At 43.9% G+C, this 17,479-nt stretch overlaps 2 protein-coding genes across 3 annotated transcripts in view; both read right to left on the bottom strand.

Annotated features, from left to right (window-relative positions):
* Positions 1-1,085: 1,085 nt before the first annotated feature.
* The window catches only part of LOC130338380 (oocyte zinc finger protein XlCOF6-like), a gene marked incomplete at its 5' end in the record, with an annotated part of 68,090 nt that continues 51,696 nt past the window's right edge, over positions 1,086-17,479 (bottom strand). The window contains one exon of the mRNA XM_056554003.1: positions 1,086-2,021. Coding sequence (XP_056409978.1) covers positions 1,105-2,021 — 917 coding nt within the window. The remainder of the gene's footprint in view (positions 2,022-17,479) is intronic.
* LOC130338378 (gastrula zinc finger protein XlCGF66.1-like) overlaps positions 2,299-17,479 on the bottom strand; it is a 50,270-nt gene continuing 35,089 nt past the window's right edge. The window contains exons 2-6 of one of the 2 annotated variants that reach the window (XM_056554001.1): positions 16,233-16,380; positions 15,555-15,734; positions 12,619-13,003; positions 6,547-6,640; positions 2,299-2,321 (exon numbers count right to left, since the gene is read on the bottom strand). In XM_056554001.1, coding sequence (XP_056409976.1) covers positions 6,588-6,640; positions 12,619-13,003; positions 15,555-15,734; positions 16,233-16,310 — 696 coding nt within the window. In that variant the 5' untranslated portion in view covers positions 16,311-16,380 and the 3' untranslated portion in view covers positions 2,299-2,321; positions 6,547-6,587. Of the gene's footprint in view, positions 2,322-6,546; positions 6,641-12,618; positions 13,004-13,163; positions 13,439-15,554; positions 15,735-16,232; positions 16,381-17,479 lie in introns of those variants that run through there. The other variant, XM_056554002.1, reaches the window with a different exon arrangement.

A 17,479-nucleotide genomic window follows, 5' to 3' on the forward strand; every position in this document is an offset into this window, starting at 1 on the left:
GCTGCAAAATAAAAGAAAACACACTTTCTCTTACCTGCCAACGAGCCCCCGGAGCTCCGGTACACTCCGGTACAGGTGTTGGGTCCCCGGGCTGTATTCTTCTTACTTCCTGTTAGCCCGGCACGTCACATGGAGCTTCAGCCTATCACCAGCAGAGGCGGGACATCACTGCGGCCGGTGATAGGCTGAAGCTCCGTGTGACGTGCCGGACTAACAGGAAGTAAGAAGAATACAGCCCGGGGACCGAACACCTGTACCGGAGTGTACCGGAGCTCCGGGGGCTCGTTGGCAGGTAAGAGAAAGTGCGTTTCTTTTATTTTGCAGCCCGGACGGGATAAAAGGAAAAAAGTGCGCGCCGGAGTACTCCTTTAAATATGAGAAACATTGTTAGAATTTTGAGCAACTTCTTGAAGAGGTAAACTTTATTACTTTGTATTTGTTATGCAATTGTTTATGTAAAAGAATAAATAAAGAACCTTTTTCCTTCCAATCCGCGACATATATGGGAATTTACGAGCGTGTAACTGGGTCTTCAATCCGTGTAATAATGGCGCAAAGTGTGAAGTAAAGAGATCTTGTACCAGATGTGATCAGATCTCTAGGGATTTTATACCCCGGGGAGGACAAAGAAAAGGAAAAGAATTACACCGATGTTTACTGAACCCGGGGGACGCTGACATATTGACGACTTCTCATATAGAAAAATGGATTTTATGATCTGAGACTGAAAATAGACGTCAAGACGGGAAACGCTGGTCTAGGGTTTGTGATAAATAAAAGTATCTGCAGCGTCTTATGTTCAGAAGAGACGATCTTCAAGGGAGACGCGCGGATCCTGTCTGATGCCTTGAATTAAAGTCTCTATAATCATAATGAGAAGGGGGCGGGGACAACACTGACGCGTTACATTCCCTATATACAACGTCAGGGACAATATTACATTTATTATAAGTCCAGTGTGCGGAGATGAATATAAGAATAATAAATAATATAAGAAAGAAAACTTTTATTAACAATTGGTAACAAGTTTGGAAATGAAGTGTGTGTGTATATATATATATATATATATATATATATTACTGTCAACTATCACTATGTACATGGTTAATATATAGATGCGTTATCTGCATCAATTATTCCTCTGAATTGACTTCTCCCCTGTGTGAGTTCTTTTCTTTGATGCTGATGAAGACTTGATTTCTTAGTAAAACATTTCCCACATTTTGAACATGAAAATGGCTTCTCTCCTGTGTGAGTTCTTTGATGTACAACAAGATGCGGTTTCTGAGTAAAACATTTCCCACATTTTGAACATGGAAATGGCTTCTTCCCTGTGTGAGTTCCTTGATGTTGAACAAGATTTGATTTCTGAACAAAACATTTTCCACATTCTGAACATGAAAATGGCTTCTCTCCTGTATGAGTTCTTTGATGTCTAACAAGACTTGATTGAAAAGTAAAACATTTCCCACATTCTGAACATGAAAATGGCTTCTCTCCTGTGTGAGTTCTTTTATGTACAACAAGAATTGATTTCTGAGTAAAACATTTCCCACATTCTGAACATAAAAATGGCTTCTCCCCTGTGTGAGTTCTGTGATGTTCAACAAGATGTGATTTCTTATTAAAACATTTTCCACATTCTGAACATGAAAATGGCTTCTTTTTTGTGTGAGTTCTGTGATGTACTACAAGATCTGATTTCTTAGTAAAACCTTTTCCACATTCTGTACATAAAAATGGCTTCTCCCCTGTGTGAGTTCTGTGATGTACTACAAGATCTGATTTCTTAGTAAAACATTTTTCACATTCTGAACATGAAAATGGCTTCTTGCCTTTGTGAGTTCTTTGATGCCTAACAAGATCTGATTTCTTAGCAAAACATTTCCCACATTCTGGACATGAAAATGGCTTCTCCCCTGTGTGAGTTCTGTGATGTACTACAAGATCTGATTTCTTAGTAAAACATTTTTCACATTCTGAACATGAAAATGGCTTCTCTCCTGTGTGATATCTCTGATGTGTAACAATACCTGATTTCTGAGTAAAAGATTTCCCACATTCTGAGCATGAATATGGTTTCTTTCCTGTATGATCTCTTACGTGTCCAACACCCCTTCTGTGACCTTTTTCCTTAACATCCTGTGATGAATGAGAAGACAAGACCTGTATATAAGGATGAGATGACAGATCTTGGCTGTGAAGGGCTGAGGGTGTATCTGGGATAATGGAATGTTCTTCATATGCATCTTGTGTGATATCATCATCTGCTTTATAATCTGAAGATATAAGATTCTCCTCTGATCTCCTGGTACAAGAATCTGCAGAGAATAACACAGATTTTATTATCAGTATTAAAGGGGTTCTCCACCATAAGGTGATTTTAGTACGTACCTGGCAGGCAGTAATGGACATGCTTAGGAAGGATCTGCACTTGTTTTGGGGCTATATGGCTATGTTGTGAGATTACCATAACACTGTGGCTAGCTTTTTGTGAACTGGTATTTCCTGTTTGAGTTTCCTTCTTTGCCTACAAATCCCATAATTCCATTTTACTCCCTCCCACACATCAGCCACCCCCACCCATTGAAACATAAATGAGCTGCACCCATTCAAAAGACCTGTGGTTTTCAATCAGGGTGCCTACAGCTGTTGCATTAGTTGTAGATTGATCTCTCTCCCACCAAGCGATCGCTCCACCCATTGAAGCAGACAGGCTCCCTGTCATCAGGTGACTAGTGATGTCAGGTCTCAGCTGCATTGCAACCTGGGAAAAATCTGAGACAACAGTCATTTTGTATGCTGTTTAAAATAAATATTGGGGTGAAAATCACATAAGAATTGTAAGAAAACCGACACACACAGGTACAGACACTATATTATGGACTACACTAACTTTACAGCCCCTGTAGCATAGAAAAAAAATTCCTGGAATACCCCTTTAACCCCTTAACAACACAGGAACACTGCATCTACACTGCATTTGAGAGCTTGTTGTTTTGTGGGACGGATCTTACATTGTATTAACTGTGCATTAAAATATAGGTCCGGTCCATACGATCACAGTGATATCTAATTTGTATAGTTTTTGTTACGCTTTACTGCTTTTTAAAAACAATTAAAACAAAAATTGCTTTACATTTTTACAACAAAAAAGTTTACATATTATTGGAGGGGGGGATTTACATTTCAAAAAAAAATCTTTAAAATAATTTTTTTAACACTTTTTGGTCCCTCTATAGAACTTGTATAAGCAGTCATTGGATTGCTCATACAGATCAGTACAGTATTTACTGCATTGATCCATTAGATCCGACCATAGTCAGGCTGTATCAATAGCAGAGTCCCGGCAGTGACAGAGTCCTAGCAATCATGTTATGTGCCGGAAAATTGACTTGTTCTCCTCATAGATCAGGTTGGTACGATCGGTATGTATAACATAGAGTTATCTTTTACTCTTTTTTTTTTATTTTTTTTTTTATTTAAACTTATTTTAGTAAAAAGTGAGTAAAGAGACGTACAGTGTAAGTACAGACCATGGAAGTCTATGACAAAATCCCATTCAGCACAGCATGATGTATACAGAGTGAGGACAGCTGCATAACACAGTCACTGACTACAGACACAATACAACCTAAACCGGGAACCTTAACCCCTTAAGGACCGGGGGGTTTTCCGTTTTTGCATTTTCGTTTTTTGCTCCTTGCCTTTAAAAAATCGTAACTCTTTCAATTTTTGCACCTAAAAATCCATATGATGGCTTATTTTTTGCGCCACCAATTCTACTTTGTAATGACGTCAGTCATTGTGCCCAAAAATCTACGGTGAAACGGAAAAAAAAATCATTGTGCGACAAAATTGAAAAAAAAACGCAGTTTTGTAACTTTTGGGGGCTTCCGTTTCTACGTAGTACATTTTTCGGTAAAAATGACACCTTATCTTTATTCTGTAGGTCCATACGATTAAAATGATCCCCGACTTATATAGGTTTGATTTTGTTGCACTTCTGTAAAAAATCATAACTTCATGCAGGAAAATTAATACGTTTAAAATTGTCATCTTCTGACCCCTATAACTTTTTTATTTTTCCGTGTATGGGGCGGTATGAGGGCTCATTTTTTGCGCCGTGATCTGAAGTTTTTATCGGTACCATTTTTGCATTGATAGGACTTATTGATCGTTAAATGATATAAAAAGTGACCAAAAATGCACTATTTTGGACTTTGGATTTTTTTTGCGCGTACGCCATTGACCGAGCGGTTTAATTAATGATATATTTTTATAATTCGGACATTTCCGCACGCGGTGATACCATATATGTTTATTTTTATTTACACTGTGTTTTTTTTTTTATTGAAAAAGGGGGGTGATTCAAACTTTTAATAGGGGAGGAGTTAAATGATATTCATTCACTTTTTTTTTTCACTTTTTTTTTGCAGTGTTATAGGTCCCATAGGGACCTATAACACTGCACACACTGATCTCTTATACTGATCATTGTTATCCCATAGGGACTATAACACTGCACACACTGATCTATTATACTGATCATTATTATCCCATAGGGACCTATAACACTGCACACACTGATCTCTTATACTGATCATTATTATCCCATAGGGACCTATAACACTGCACACACTGATCTCTTATACTGATCATTGTTATCCCATAGGGACCTATAACACTGCACACACTGATCTCTTATACTGATCATTGTTATCCCATAGGAGACTATAACACTGCACACACTGATCTCTTATACTGATCATTATTATCCCATAGGGACCTATAACACTGCACACACTGATCTCTTATACTGATCATTATTATCCCATAGGGACCTATAACACTGCACACACTGATCTCTTATACTGATCATTATTATCCCATAGGGACCTATAACACTGCACACACTGATCTCTTATACTGATCATTATTATCCCATAGGGACCTATAACACTGCACACACTGATCTCTTATACTGATCATTGTTATCCCATAGGGACCTATAACACTGCACACACTGATCTTATACTGATCATTATTATCCCATAGGGACCTATAACACTGCACACACTGATCTCTTACACTGATCATTATTATCCCATAGGGACCTATAACACTGCACACACTGATCTCTTATACTGATCATTGTTATCCCATAGGGACCTATAACACTGCACACACTGATCTATTATTCTGATCATTATTATCCCATAGGGACCTATAACACTGCACACACTGATCTCTTATACTGATCATTGTTATCCCATAGGGACCTATAACACTGCACACACTGATCTCTTATACTGATCATTATTATCCCATAGGGACCTATAACACTGCACACACTGATCTCTTATACTGATCATTGTTATCCCATAGGGACCTATAACACTGCACACACTGATCTCTTATACTGATCATTATTATCCCATAGGGACCTATAACACTGCACACACTGATCTCTTATACTGATCATTGTTATCCCATAGGGACTTATAACACTGCAAACACTGATCTCTTATACTGATCATTATTATCCCATAGGGACCTATAACACTGCACACACTGATCTCTTATACTGATCATTATTATCCCATAGGAGACTATAACACTGCACACACTGATCTCTTATACTGATCATTGTTATCCCATAGGGACCTATAACACTGCACACACTGATCTCTTATACTGATCATTGTTATCCCATAGGGACCTATAACACTGCACACACTGATCTCTTATACTGATCATTGTTATCCCATAGGGACCTATAACACTGCACACACTGATCTCTTATACTGATCATTGTTATCCCATAGGGACCTATAACACTGCACTCACTGATCTTCTATGTTGATCACTGGTTTCTCATAAGAAACCAGTGATCAACGATTCTGCCGCATGACTGCTCAGGCCTGGATCTCAGGCACTGAGCAGTCATTCGGCGATCGGACAGCGAGGAGGCAGGAAGGGGCCCTCCCGCTGTCCTGTCAGCTGTTCGGGATGCCGCGATTAGCCGCGGCTATCCCGAACAGCCCGACTGAGCTAGCCGACAACTTTCACTTTTAGCCACGCGGCTCAGCTCTGAGCGCGCGGCTTAAGGGTTAATAGCGCGCAGCGCCGCGATTGGCGCTGCGCGCTATTAGAGGCGGGTCCCGGCTTCACTATGACGCCGGGCCCGCCGTGATATGACGCGGGGTTACTGTGTAACCCCGCGTTATATCAGGAGAGCAGGACCAAGGACGTACCGGTACGTCCTTGGTCCTTAAGGGGTTAAAGGGGTACTCCGCCCACAGACATCTTCTCCCATCTCCAAAGGATAAAATGTCTGATCATGGGGGAAGAAAGGAAGGAGAAAGACAGAAGAGAAAAGGGTTAAAAGAAGGAGCTAAGAGTGCGGAGGACAGAAGAGAGGTGAAAGCCGAGGGAGAACCACACCGCCCCCCCCCCCCCCATACCTTATGGAACTTATCAGGACACTTTCTTATTCAAGGTGAGTGGTTTTTGGAGAAATATTGCAGCGAGGCAAAACTTTACCTATATTCACAATGTAGTTGTTTTCTGTAGATTTGAAGTCTTCAGATTAGTTCACACGTTTCCATGGTTACATAGTTTTCCGCAATTTGCGCAACTATAGTAACAGCATAATTTTTATGCAGTTTTGAAAAATCCTGGCAAATATGCAATGTATGAACACAGCCTTAGGGGAGGTATATAACTACTATATATCCTGATCCCATAGAGATAGCAGCAGTATACAGATAGAGCTGGAGGGGAGATGTATAACTACTATATATCCTGATCCCATAGAGACAGCAGCAGTATACAGATAGAGCTGGAGGGGAGGTGTATAACTACTATATATCCTGATCCTATAGACATAGCAGCAGTATATAGATAGAGATGGAGGGGAGGTGTATAACTACTATATATCCTGATCCCATAGAGATAGCAGCAGTATACAGATAGAGCTGGAGGGGAGGTGTATAACTGCTATATATCCTAATCCCATAGAGATAGCAGCAGCAGTATACAGATAGAGCTGGAGGGAGGTGTATAACTGCTATATATCCTGATCCCATAAAGACAGCAGCAATATACAGATAGAGCTGGGAGAGGAGGTTTCTGGGAGCTGCCAGGATAATCTGATATGTGATGATGTCATCCTGTAGTTCATAGGATGTCAGCTGACCTAAGACTGACTACTTCCCCTGACACATTAAACACTGATTTTTGTGGGTCAGACTTATCACATGACTCAGTTAGGGCGCTTTCACACCATGTTATCAGCCTGCGGCTGCCGGGGGAAACCGTGAGCTCCCGTACCCCAGCCGGACCAACGCTGGAATCCATTGACTTTAATGAGCCGACCAGAGTCACCGTTTGACTCCGGTCGCCTCATTTTCAACCCGTATCTGGTTTTCTGACCAGACCTAAAACTGTAGTATACTACTAGGTCCAGTCAGAAAACCGGATACAGGGCAGAAATGAGTCGACCCGAGTCAAACGGTGACTCTGGTCGGCTCATTAAAGTCAATGGATTTCAGCGTTTTCCCCTCCGCAGCCGGACCCGGCAGCCGCAGGCTGAAAACGTGGTGTGAAAGCTCCCTTAGGCTATGTTTCCACTTGGGTTTTTTTCTGGCAATTTTTGGATATCTGCCACTGCAGTTTTTGAGCCAAAGTCAGAAGTGGATCCATAAGGGAGGAGAAGTGTAAGTCCTTCCATTATATTTCCCATTCCTTTTGAATACACTTCTGGCTTTGGCTCAAAAACTGCAGTGGCGATTTTCCAAAAACTGCCAGAAAAAAAACAAAGTGGAAACTTAGCCTTACAGTGATTAACTTAAAAGAAGTTATAGAGGTCAGCTCAGGGCATATTTCAGCATATTCATTTTTTTTTTAAGAATTTGAAATTCTTTTTAAACTAGTAATTGGGTATCATTTAAATCGTACCGACCTAAGAATCAAATTGGAAAAATTGCATTTTCTTTTCAGTTTCACCTCAGATAATAATTTTACAAATTTTACAGAATATTTTATGGAAAATGAAGAAATGAAGGATTTCATTAACAAGTACAGTGGATCCTGCAAAAAACATGTCTATGTCTATTACAAGGCGAGGAGGATAAAATAAAAAATGTAAAAAAATGAAAATTTGCTGCATCATTAAGGGGTTAAATAAAAATAAGAAAATACAAAAATAAACTATAGTGGAAACCAGGTCAAACACACAGCCAGGGGTCAGGAACCAAAGCTGGTACTCAGGAATAGCCAAAGTCAGGACACCCAAAAGTCAGAACCAGGATTAGGACCAAGAGTGGATGTCAGCCAGACCAGGGTCATAAATGGAATCACAATCAGGAACAACAGTAACAAGCCGTTATCCAATACAAAAGATGGGAGATGCAGAGTGTTCAAACCCTTGCAAGGGTTAGTGGGTGCCCATCCTCAAGCTTGACCAAGGCAAACGTACCAATAGAAGAAATGGAAGACGGCACTCCGGTATTGGTGTCCAAATTCAAAAAGGTGGTTTATTGATCCCAATACATACAGAATGATGCAACGTTTCGACCTAACAATAAGTTCTTTATCAAGCACAGTGAAATAAGGAACAAACATGTGTTATATAGGGTCACCAATTGATGACATCATAAGGAGGAGTTAACCTCAGAGGCGGGGGGAGTTACCCTTAAAGTGACAATGGGTGTGTCAGAAAATGACATAAGTAAACACAACATAGTGAAATAAACAGTATCGTGTACATAAATAGAAAGTGTTACATAGTAATCCAATATACAGAGTTCCTAAAGAACATCCCGATTCTCCGATCTTCATAACTAACAAAAATACCATACAGATGACTTCTAATTGTCCAACCTGTACTCCGGTATAAACAATGTGGTCAGCCAATCCGGAGAGGGACCCGTATCCATGGTGTGTCCGCTTGTAGCTGGCTTGTAAACAAAGCAAACGCGCATGTCCAACGGGACCATGTGCCGGAAGTTACGTCCATTCACAGGGTGATGCGCCAATAAGTGCCAAGTTGCACGGCGCATGCGTGCTGTGCAGTACCGATATCCCGGCGGCCATTACAAGTATGGGCAGTACCTTCTTTTCTGTACTTGCGCAGTATGTTGGCCCGCTCCGGGTCCGGCATTATACATTCTGGCAACCAATGGCTAACACAATCTCTAGGGCAAAAAAGGCGTAAAGTAAGCATGGGTCATAAACCAATCATGTAAAACAGACAAACAAAGTCATTACTCTGGTCATAAGGGTAATATTGGTACTGGCTTACCATGTTATGGATAGTATATTACCATCCATTTCCCATGGGCCGGTGACCGGGGAAACTAACAGTGACTAGGACCGCTCTAAGGCGTATTCCCATTCCCAAAGTAACCCCATGTCACACATTGTGCTCTGACCTTATATCCCTATTTTGACCAGGTGACCACAGTCATAAAACACATTCAGGCAACCCAGCTCAAAAATAATTATAATGCCCCTATGTGTAGCCCGAAAGAGAGAGAAGGTAGTTACATTACTTATGGCGTCCCATCCTGTAAATTGACAAAAAATATAAAATATATGTAAACTTCCAGAAGGATGAAAAAAATCATCTTGTAAAAAAGTATATTTAATAAGGTCAGAGCACAATGTGTGACATGGGGTTACTTTGGGAATGGGAATACGCCTTAGTGCGGTCCTAGTCACTGTTCGTTTCCCCGGTCACCGGACCATGGGAAATGGATGGTAATACACTATCCATAACATGGTTAGCCAGTACCAATATTACCCTTATGACCAGAGTAATGACTTTGTTTGTCTGTTTTACATGATTGGTTTATGACCCATGCTTACTTTACGCCTTTTTTGCCCTAGAGATTGTGTTAGCCATTGGTTGCCAGAATTTATAATGCCGGACCCGGAGCGGGCCAACATACTGCGCAAGTACAGAAAAGAAGGTACTGCCCATACTTGTAATGGCCGCCGGGATATCGGTACCGCACAGCACGCATGCGCCGTGCAACTTGGCACTTATTGGCGCATCACCCTGTGAATGGACGTAACTTCCGGCGCATGGTCCAGTTGGACATGCGCGTTTGCTTTGTTTACAAGCCGGCTACAAGCGGACACACCATGGATACGGGTCCCTCTCCGGATTGGCTGACCACATTGTTTATACCGGAGTACAGGTTGGACAATTAGAAGTCATCTGTATGGTATTTTTGTTAGTTATGAAGATCGGAGAATCGGGATGTTCTTTAGGAACTCTGTATATTGGATTACTATGTAACACTTTCTATTTATGTACACGATACTGTTTATTTCACTATGTTGTGTTTACTTATGTCATTTTCTGACACACCCATTGTCACTTTAAGGGTAACTCCCTCCGCCTCTGAGGTTAACTCCTCCTTATGATGTCATCAATTGGTGACCCTATATAACACATGTTTGTTCCTTATTTCACTGTGCTTGATAAAGAACTTATTGTTAGGTCGAAACGTTGCATCATTCTGTATGTATTGGGATCAATAAACCACCTTTTTTGAATTTGGACACCAATACCGGAGTGCCGTCTTCCATTTCTTCTATTAGTAACAAGCCGTTAAATAGCCAGGACCCAGCAGGGAATGGGCTGGCTGATTGAAAGGTAGCCAGGAAAATAAGGAGGTGCTTATTAATATCAGCTAAGGTTTTGTTGTCTGAGAAACCAGAAGTGGAACAAAGGAAAGAGCCCTCACAGTACCCACCTCTAAACAAACCCTCCACATAGGGGAGCAACAGATGTGTGAAGGAATTAAGCATGAAAGGCACGGAGAAGGGCAGGAGAACGTACATCTGTAGCTGGGACCCAGGACCGTTCCTCTGGTCCATAGCCTTTCCAGAGGATTAGATACTGGAGGCCGCCCCTGGACATATGGGAGTCAAGGATACTGCAGACCTCATAATCCGACCCCATCAAGGAGGTAGTGAGGTGTAGCGATTGCATCGGATCATTTAAATGTGCGGAATGTCCGTCCATGATTTCTGGGTGTTCATTCTGCACATTTTCAGCCATTTGAACCCGGCCTTAGTGTTCTTAGTGCCAATAAGAAAGGAGACACATAATAAAATGGGGAGAAGAAGAATAGAGGCCACCTAGCCTGTCCTAGAGATAAACATTTGGCCGCAGGGAGGTAAATGAAGTGTTTGTGATCCATAAGAATTAGAATAGGTCCGGTAGTACCCACAGACAAGTGCGGCCACTCCTTGAGGGACAAATGATGGCCACTGAGGAAAGTTTCCTGGTAAGAAAGCTATAAGGATAAAATGGTCTCTCTGGGGTAGGAAGGTGAGACACCTATTCTGTCTCAGACGCATCGTATGAACGGGAAAGCTGGGTTGTGGTGACCCAGGATGGGAGCTGTGGTGACGGCAGCTTTCAGGGTGGAAAACTTTTGTGACCTTCGTGGAATTCACATTTCTCCAGTTTGTAATACAGAACAATCTCTCGCAACGTAGCAATGCAGCTAAAGATTACAGCGCCGGAACTCTGCATATACTAAACGGATGTGAGTAAGTGACCCCTCTTTGTAAAGCTGTTTACCCCACTATAACCCCGTATATTGGCTTTAGTGTGGAGAACAAGGGGTCAGATTCTCTAGAAGTTACTTTGGATAAGACTGTAATGTGATTGAGGCCCCTGCGATTGATACAGGGCCTCAACTCACCAATCCCAGGGGCCTCAACTCACCAATCCCAGGGGCCTCAACTCACCAATCCCAGGGGCCTCAACTCACCAATCCCAGGGGCCTCAACTCACCAATCCCAGGGGCCTCAACTCACCAATCCCAGGGGCCTCAACTCCCCAATCCCAGGGGCCTCAACTCCCCAATCCCAGGGGCCTCAACTCCCCAATCCCAGGGGCCTCAACTCCCCAATCCCAGGGGCCTCAACTCCCCAATCCCAGGGGCCTCAACTCACCAATCCCAGGGGCCTCAACTCACCAATCCCAGGGGCCTCAACTCACCAATTCCTGGGGCCTCAACTCACCAATTCCTGGGGCCTCAACTCACCAATTCCTGGGGCCTCAACTCACCAATCCCAGGGGCCCCAACTCACCAATCCCAGGGGCCTCAACTCTCCAATCCCAGGGGACTCAACTCACCAATCCCAGGGGCCTCAACTCACTAATCCCAGGGGCCCCAACTCACCAATCCCAGGGGCCTCAACTAGATTTGTGGATGAACCCCTGGTACAGTCCATCTGTAACATCCTCCTCTATGGCTTGGTTCTCTGCCACAAACAGGGTAGAATCTATCAATCTCTCCTGCTCTGGACAGTTGCTGACATGGACAGAGGTGGTAGCGGAGAACAGTGTGGTCAAACTGGAAATTACTACACAACTTCCTCTGGAGCATTCAGCAGCTGATTAGTACTGGAAGGATAACTATTTATAAATAGAAGTAATTTACAATTCTAACTTATAACTTAGCACCAGTTGATAAAAAAATCTTTTTTCATCAGAGTACCCCTTTAAAAAATGGCATAAAAAATGTATTACATTCGGTGACTGAGCAGAATCTGTGACTGTTCTCTGCATTTGTGGTTACTATTCACCTGGGAGGTTACCTGTAGGAATGTCCTCCTTATACTGCTCATCACTGCTCATATCTGTCTCTTCTTCTTTCTTTATGTCTGTAGCATTAATATAGATCAGATCTCTTCCTGTAGGAATGTCCTCCTTATACTGCTCTTCACCACTCACATCTGTCTCTTCTTCTTCTTCCTTTATGTCTGTAGCAGTAATATAGATCAGATCTTTCCCTGTAGGAATGTTCTCCTTATACTGCTCATCACCGCTCACATCTGTCTCTTCTTCTTCTTCCTTTATGTCTGTAGCAGTAATATAGATCAGATCTTTCCCTGTAGGAATGTTCTCCTTATACTGCTCATCACCGCTCACATCTGTCTCTGGAGCATTAATATTGTTCGGATCTTCTCCCTGATTCATAAGATGTGGAAGAAATATAGTAAAAGTCATCAGACAGAAGTCACGTGGGATGTTATAGATGAGCAGGAGATGAGGAGTCATGGAGGGTGAGGGGACTGACCACAAGAGCTTCACAGCCCTTCTACAGATCATAGGGAATATCTCCATCTACCTGATCATCCTGTGGAAGAAGAGGACGGGGACACCTCTCTGGTGCTGTTCTCTTACTGGATGTGACTGTAGGGAACACATACAGAGACTGAATTCATTCTTTACATACAAATAATGAGAGGACGTGTGTATATAGTCATGTCTATTACCTGCTGATGTGAGGGGCTGCTGATCCTCCATCATGACCTGATCCTTGTACTGATCCTTGTGTCCTTCTACATACTCCCACTCCTCCATGGAGAAATAGACCGCCACGTCCTGACACCTTATAGGAACCTGACACATAATGATACAGTCATCACCCCGACCCCTCCAGTGGTGTTACTGTATAATGTCCCAGCATTCCCAGCAGTGTCACCTCTCCAGTCATCACCAGACCCCTCCATTACTGTATAATGTCCCAGCATTCCTAGCAGTGTCACCTCTCCAGTCATCACCAGACCCCTCCATTACTGTATAATGTCCCAGCAGTGTCACCTCTCCAGTCATCACCAGACCCCTCCATTACTGTATAATGTCCCAGCATTCCCAGCAGTGTCACCTCTCCAGTCATCACCAGACCCCTCCATTACTGTATAATGTCCCAGCAGTGTCACCTCTCCAGTCATCACAAGACCCCTCCATTACTGTATAATGTCCCAGCATTCCCAGCAGTGTCACCTCTCCAGTCATCACCAGACCCCTCCATTACTGTATAATGTCCCAGCAGTGTCACCTCTCCAGTCATCACCAGACCCCTCCATTACTGTATAATGTCCCAGCAGTGTCACCTCTCCAGTCATCACCAGACCCCTCCATTACTGTATAATGTCCCAGCAGTGTCACCTCTCCAGTCATCACCAGACCCCTCCATTACTGTATAATGTCCCAGCATTCCCAGCAGTGTCACCTCTCCAGTCATCACCAGACCCCTCCATTACTGTATAATGTCCCAGCAGTGTCACCTCTCCAGTCATCACCAGACCCCTCCATTACTGTATAATGTCCCAGCAGTGTCACCTCTCCAGTCATCACCAGACCCCTCCATTACTGTATAATGTCCCAGCAGTGTCACCTCTCCAGTCATCACCAGACTCCTCCATTACTGTATAATGTCCCAGCAGGGTCACCTCTCCAGTCATCACCAGACCCCTCCATTACTGTATAATGTCCCAGCAGTGTCACCTCTCCAATCATCACCAGACCCCTCCATTACTGTATAATGTCCCAGCAGTGTCACCTCTCCAGTCATCACCAGACCCCTCCATTACTGTATAATGTCCAGCAGTGTCACCTCTCCAGTCATCACCAGACCCCTCCATTACTGTATAATGTCCCAGCATTCCCAGCAGTGTCACCTCTCCAGTCATCATCAGACCCCTCCATTACTGTATAATGTCCCTGCAGTGTCACCTCTCCAGTCATCACCAGACCCCTCCATTACTGTATAATGTCCCAGCAGTGTCACCTCTCCAGTCATCACCAGACCCCTCCATTACTGTATAATGTCCCAGCATTCCCAGCAGTGTCACCTCTCCAGTCATCACCAGACCCCTCCATTACTGTATAATGTCCCAGCAGTGTCACCTCTCCAGTCATCACCAGACCCCTCCATTACTGTATAATGTCCCAGCAGTGTCACCTCTCCAGTCATCACTAGACCCCTCAATTACTGTATAACATCCCAGCAGTGTCACCTCTCCAGTCATCACCAGACCCCTCCATTACTGTATAATGTCCCAGCAGTGTCACCTCTCCAGTCATCACTAGACCCCTCAATTACTGTATAACATCCCAGCAGTGTCACCTCTCCAGTCATCACCAGACCCCTCCATTACTGTATAACGTCCCAGCAGTGTCACCTCTCCAGTCATCACCAGACCCCTCCATTACTGTATAATGTCCCAGCAGGGTCACCTCTCCAGTCATCACCAGACCCCTCCATTACTGTATAATGTCCCAGCAGGGTCACCTCTCCAGTCATCACCAGACCCCTCCATTACTGTATAATGTCCCAGCAGGGTCACCTCTCCAGTCATCACCAGACCCCTCCATTACTGTATAATGTCCCAGCAGTGTCACCTCTCCAGTCATCACCAGACCTCTCCATTACTGTATAATGTCCCAGCAGTGTCACCTCTCCAGTCATCACCAGACCCCCCCAATTCCTGTATAATGTCCCAGCAGGGTCACCTCTCCAGTCATCACCAGACCCCTCCATTACTGTATAATTTCCCAGCAGTGTCACCTCTCCAGTCATCACCAGACCCCTCCATTACTGTATAATGTCCCAGCAGTGTCACCTCTCCAGTCATCACCAGACCCCTCCATTACTGTATAATGTCCCAGCAGGGTCACCTCTCCAGTCATCACCAGACCCCTCCATTACTGTATAATGTGCCAGCAGGGTCACCTCTCCAGTCAGCAGCTCCATCATCTTGTTGATGAGTTCTCGGATCTTCCGTTCATCCATTTCCTCATGTATCAGGGAGTGAGGTGGGGGCCCCGGGATTGGGCTCAGGGTTCTTCCCCATCCTTCACACACAGGGGCCCAACAGCGCCCACTAGAGGACTTCTTCACTACTGTGTAATCCTGTGTATGGAGAGACACATTAATATCACTACATACATTCCCAGAATCCCTCACCTCTCCAGTCATATCCATCTGTTATTACATAGATAAGAATGAGGTCATGTGACATCACTCCCAGAATCCCTCACCTCTCCAGTCATATCCATCTGTTATTACATAGATAAGAATGAGGTCATGTGACATCACTCCCAGAATCCCTCACCTCTCCAGTCATATCCATCTCTTATTATATAGATAAGAATGAGGTCATGTGACATCACTCCCAGAATCCCTCACCTCTCCAGTCATATCCATCTGTTATTACATAGATAAGAATGAGGTCATGTGACATCACTCCCAGAATCCCTCACCTCTCCAGTCATATCCATCTCTTATTATATAGATAAGAATGAGGTCATGTGACATCACTCCCAGAATCCCTCACCTCTCCAGTCATATCCATCTGTTATTACATAGATAAGAATCAGGTCATGTGACATCACTCCCAGAATCCCTCACCTCTCCAGTAAGCCGGAAGAGTATCTGTAGGGTGAGGTTTATGATCCTGTCGGCCATCTTGTTCCTGTCTCTCTCCATGGTTGATGGGTCATCCAGGAGAATTCTCTTATATAGAAGATATCAGCAGAGGATCCTGGATTGGAGAAACCTGAAGGGAAGAAGAGGAGACGATGATAAACCGCACCAGATTCTATGGAGAAATAAAACCCATTTCCTGGAGATAATCTGGGGAAACATCTGAGGAGACATTATAGTCACAATGATTTCGGATGAGTTCTCCTCTATGATGACGTCCTCGGAAATTACCAGAAAATCTTTCAGAATCTTTGGCGGCAAAGAATCAAATACAGAACAACAAACACCGAGAACACGAAAAGAAAGACAAGAAGGTAAACGTAAAGAAAAGAGAAGGAAAAGGGAGGATAGAGGGTGAAGGGAAACAAGGGGGGGGGAGCATAAGGCGGGAATGGACGACCAATCACATGACCCAGCAATATAGCAGAGAACACGCTGGAGGACACAACAGGACGGCGACTCCACAGGATCCTGGAATCACATCCACGGGGGCCACGTCTGGTAGAATCTATCATGAGACTCATGGATGGCGACTAATCTATCACCTTGGACACCAGAGCCGGAGGAGATGGGAAGATTTATAGGATGTGGGAGATGAAGGGTTAATGTATCATTTTACTATATTTTATCTATAGATCAATGTCTGTCCCCTCCCCCAGAGAGAGGAGAAGATATCTGGGGGCGGAGTCACCTTTATAAGGGTTCATTGTGTCACGTCACAGCCACACCCCCTCGTGATGTCACAGCCACACCCCCTCATGATATCACAGCCACACCCCCTCGTGACATCACAGCCACACCCCCTCGTGATGTCACAGCCACACTCCCTCGTGATGTCACAGCCACACCCCCTCCATTCATGTCTATGGGAGGGGGCGTGTCGGCAGAGCCTGGATCCACAGAGGAGTCGGCCCAGTTCTCCATAAACCTCCTTCTACAAGATGGCGGCGGCCGGGGAGACATGTGGACACCGCGGGGAGAGAACCAGAAGGAGAAGAAGAACCTGACATATTAGAGGTAAAGACATAACAGGAATAGGGCCACAAGGACAGGAGGGCGGGGCTTCTAGCTGGGGGCCAACTGGGCGGAGATATAGGAAATGAGTAAAGATGGCGGAATAACACAAACAGCAGCAGAAACAAGACAATATATTAACCCTTCTCTCACCAGGA

The sequence above is a fragment of the Hyla sarda genome, unplaced genomic scaffold, assembly GCF_029499605.1.
Source record: "Hyla sarda isolate aHylSar1 unplaced genomic scaffold, aHylSar1.hap1 scaffold_521, whole genome shotgun sequence".
NCBI classification, from domain to species: Eukaryota; Metazoa; Chordata; class Amphibia; order Anura; family Hylidae; genus Hyla; species Hyla sarda.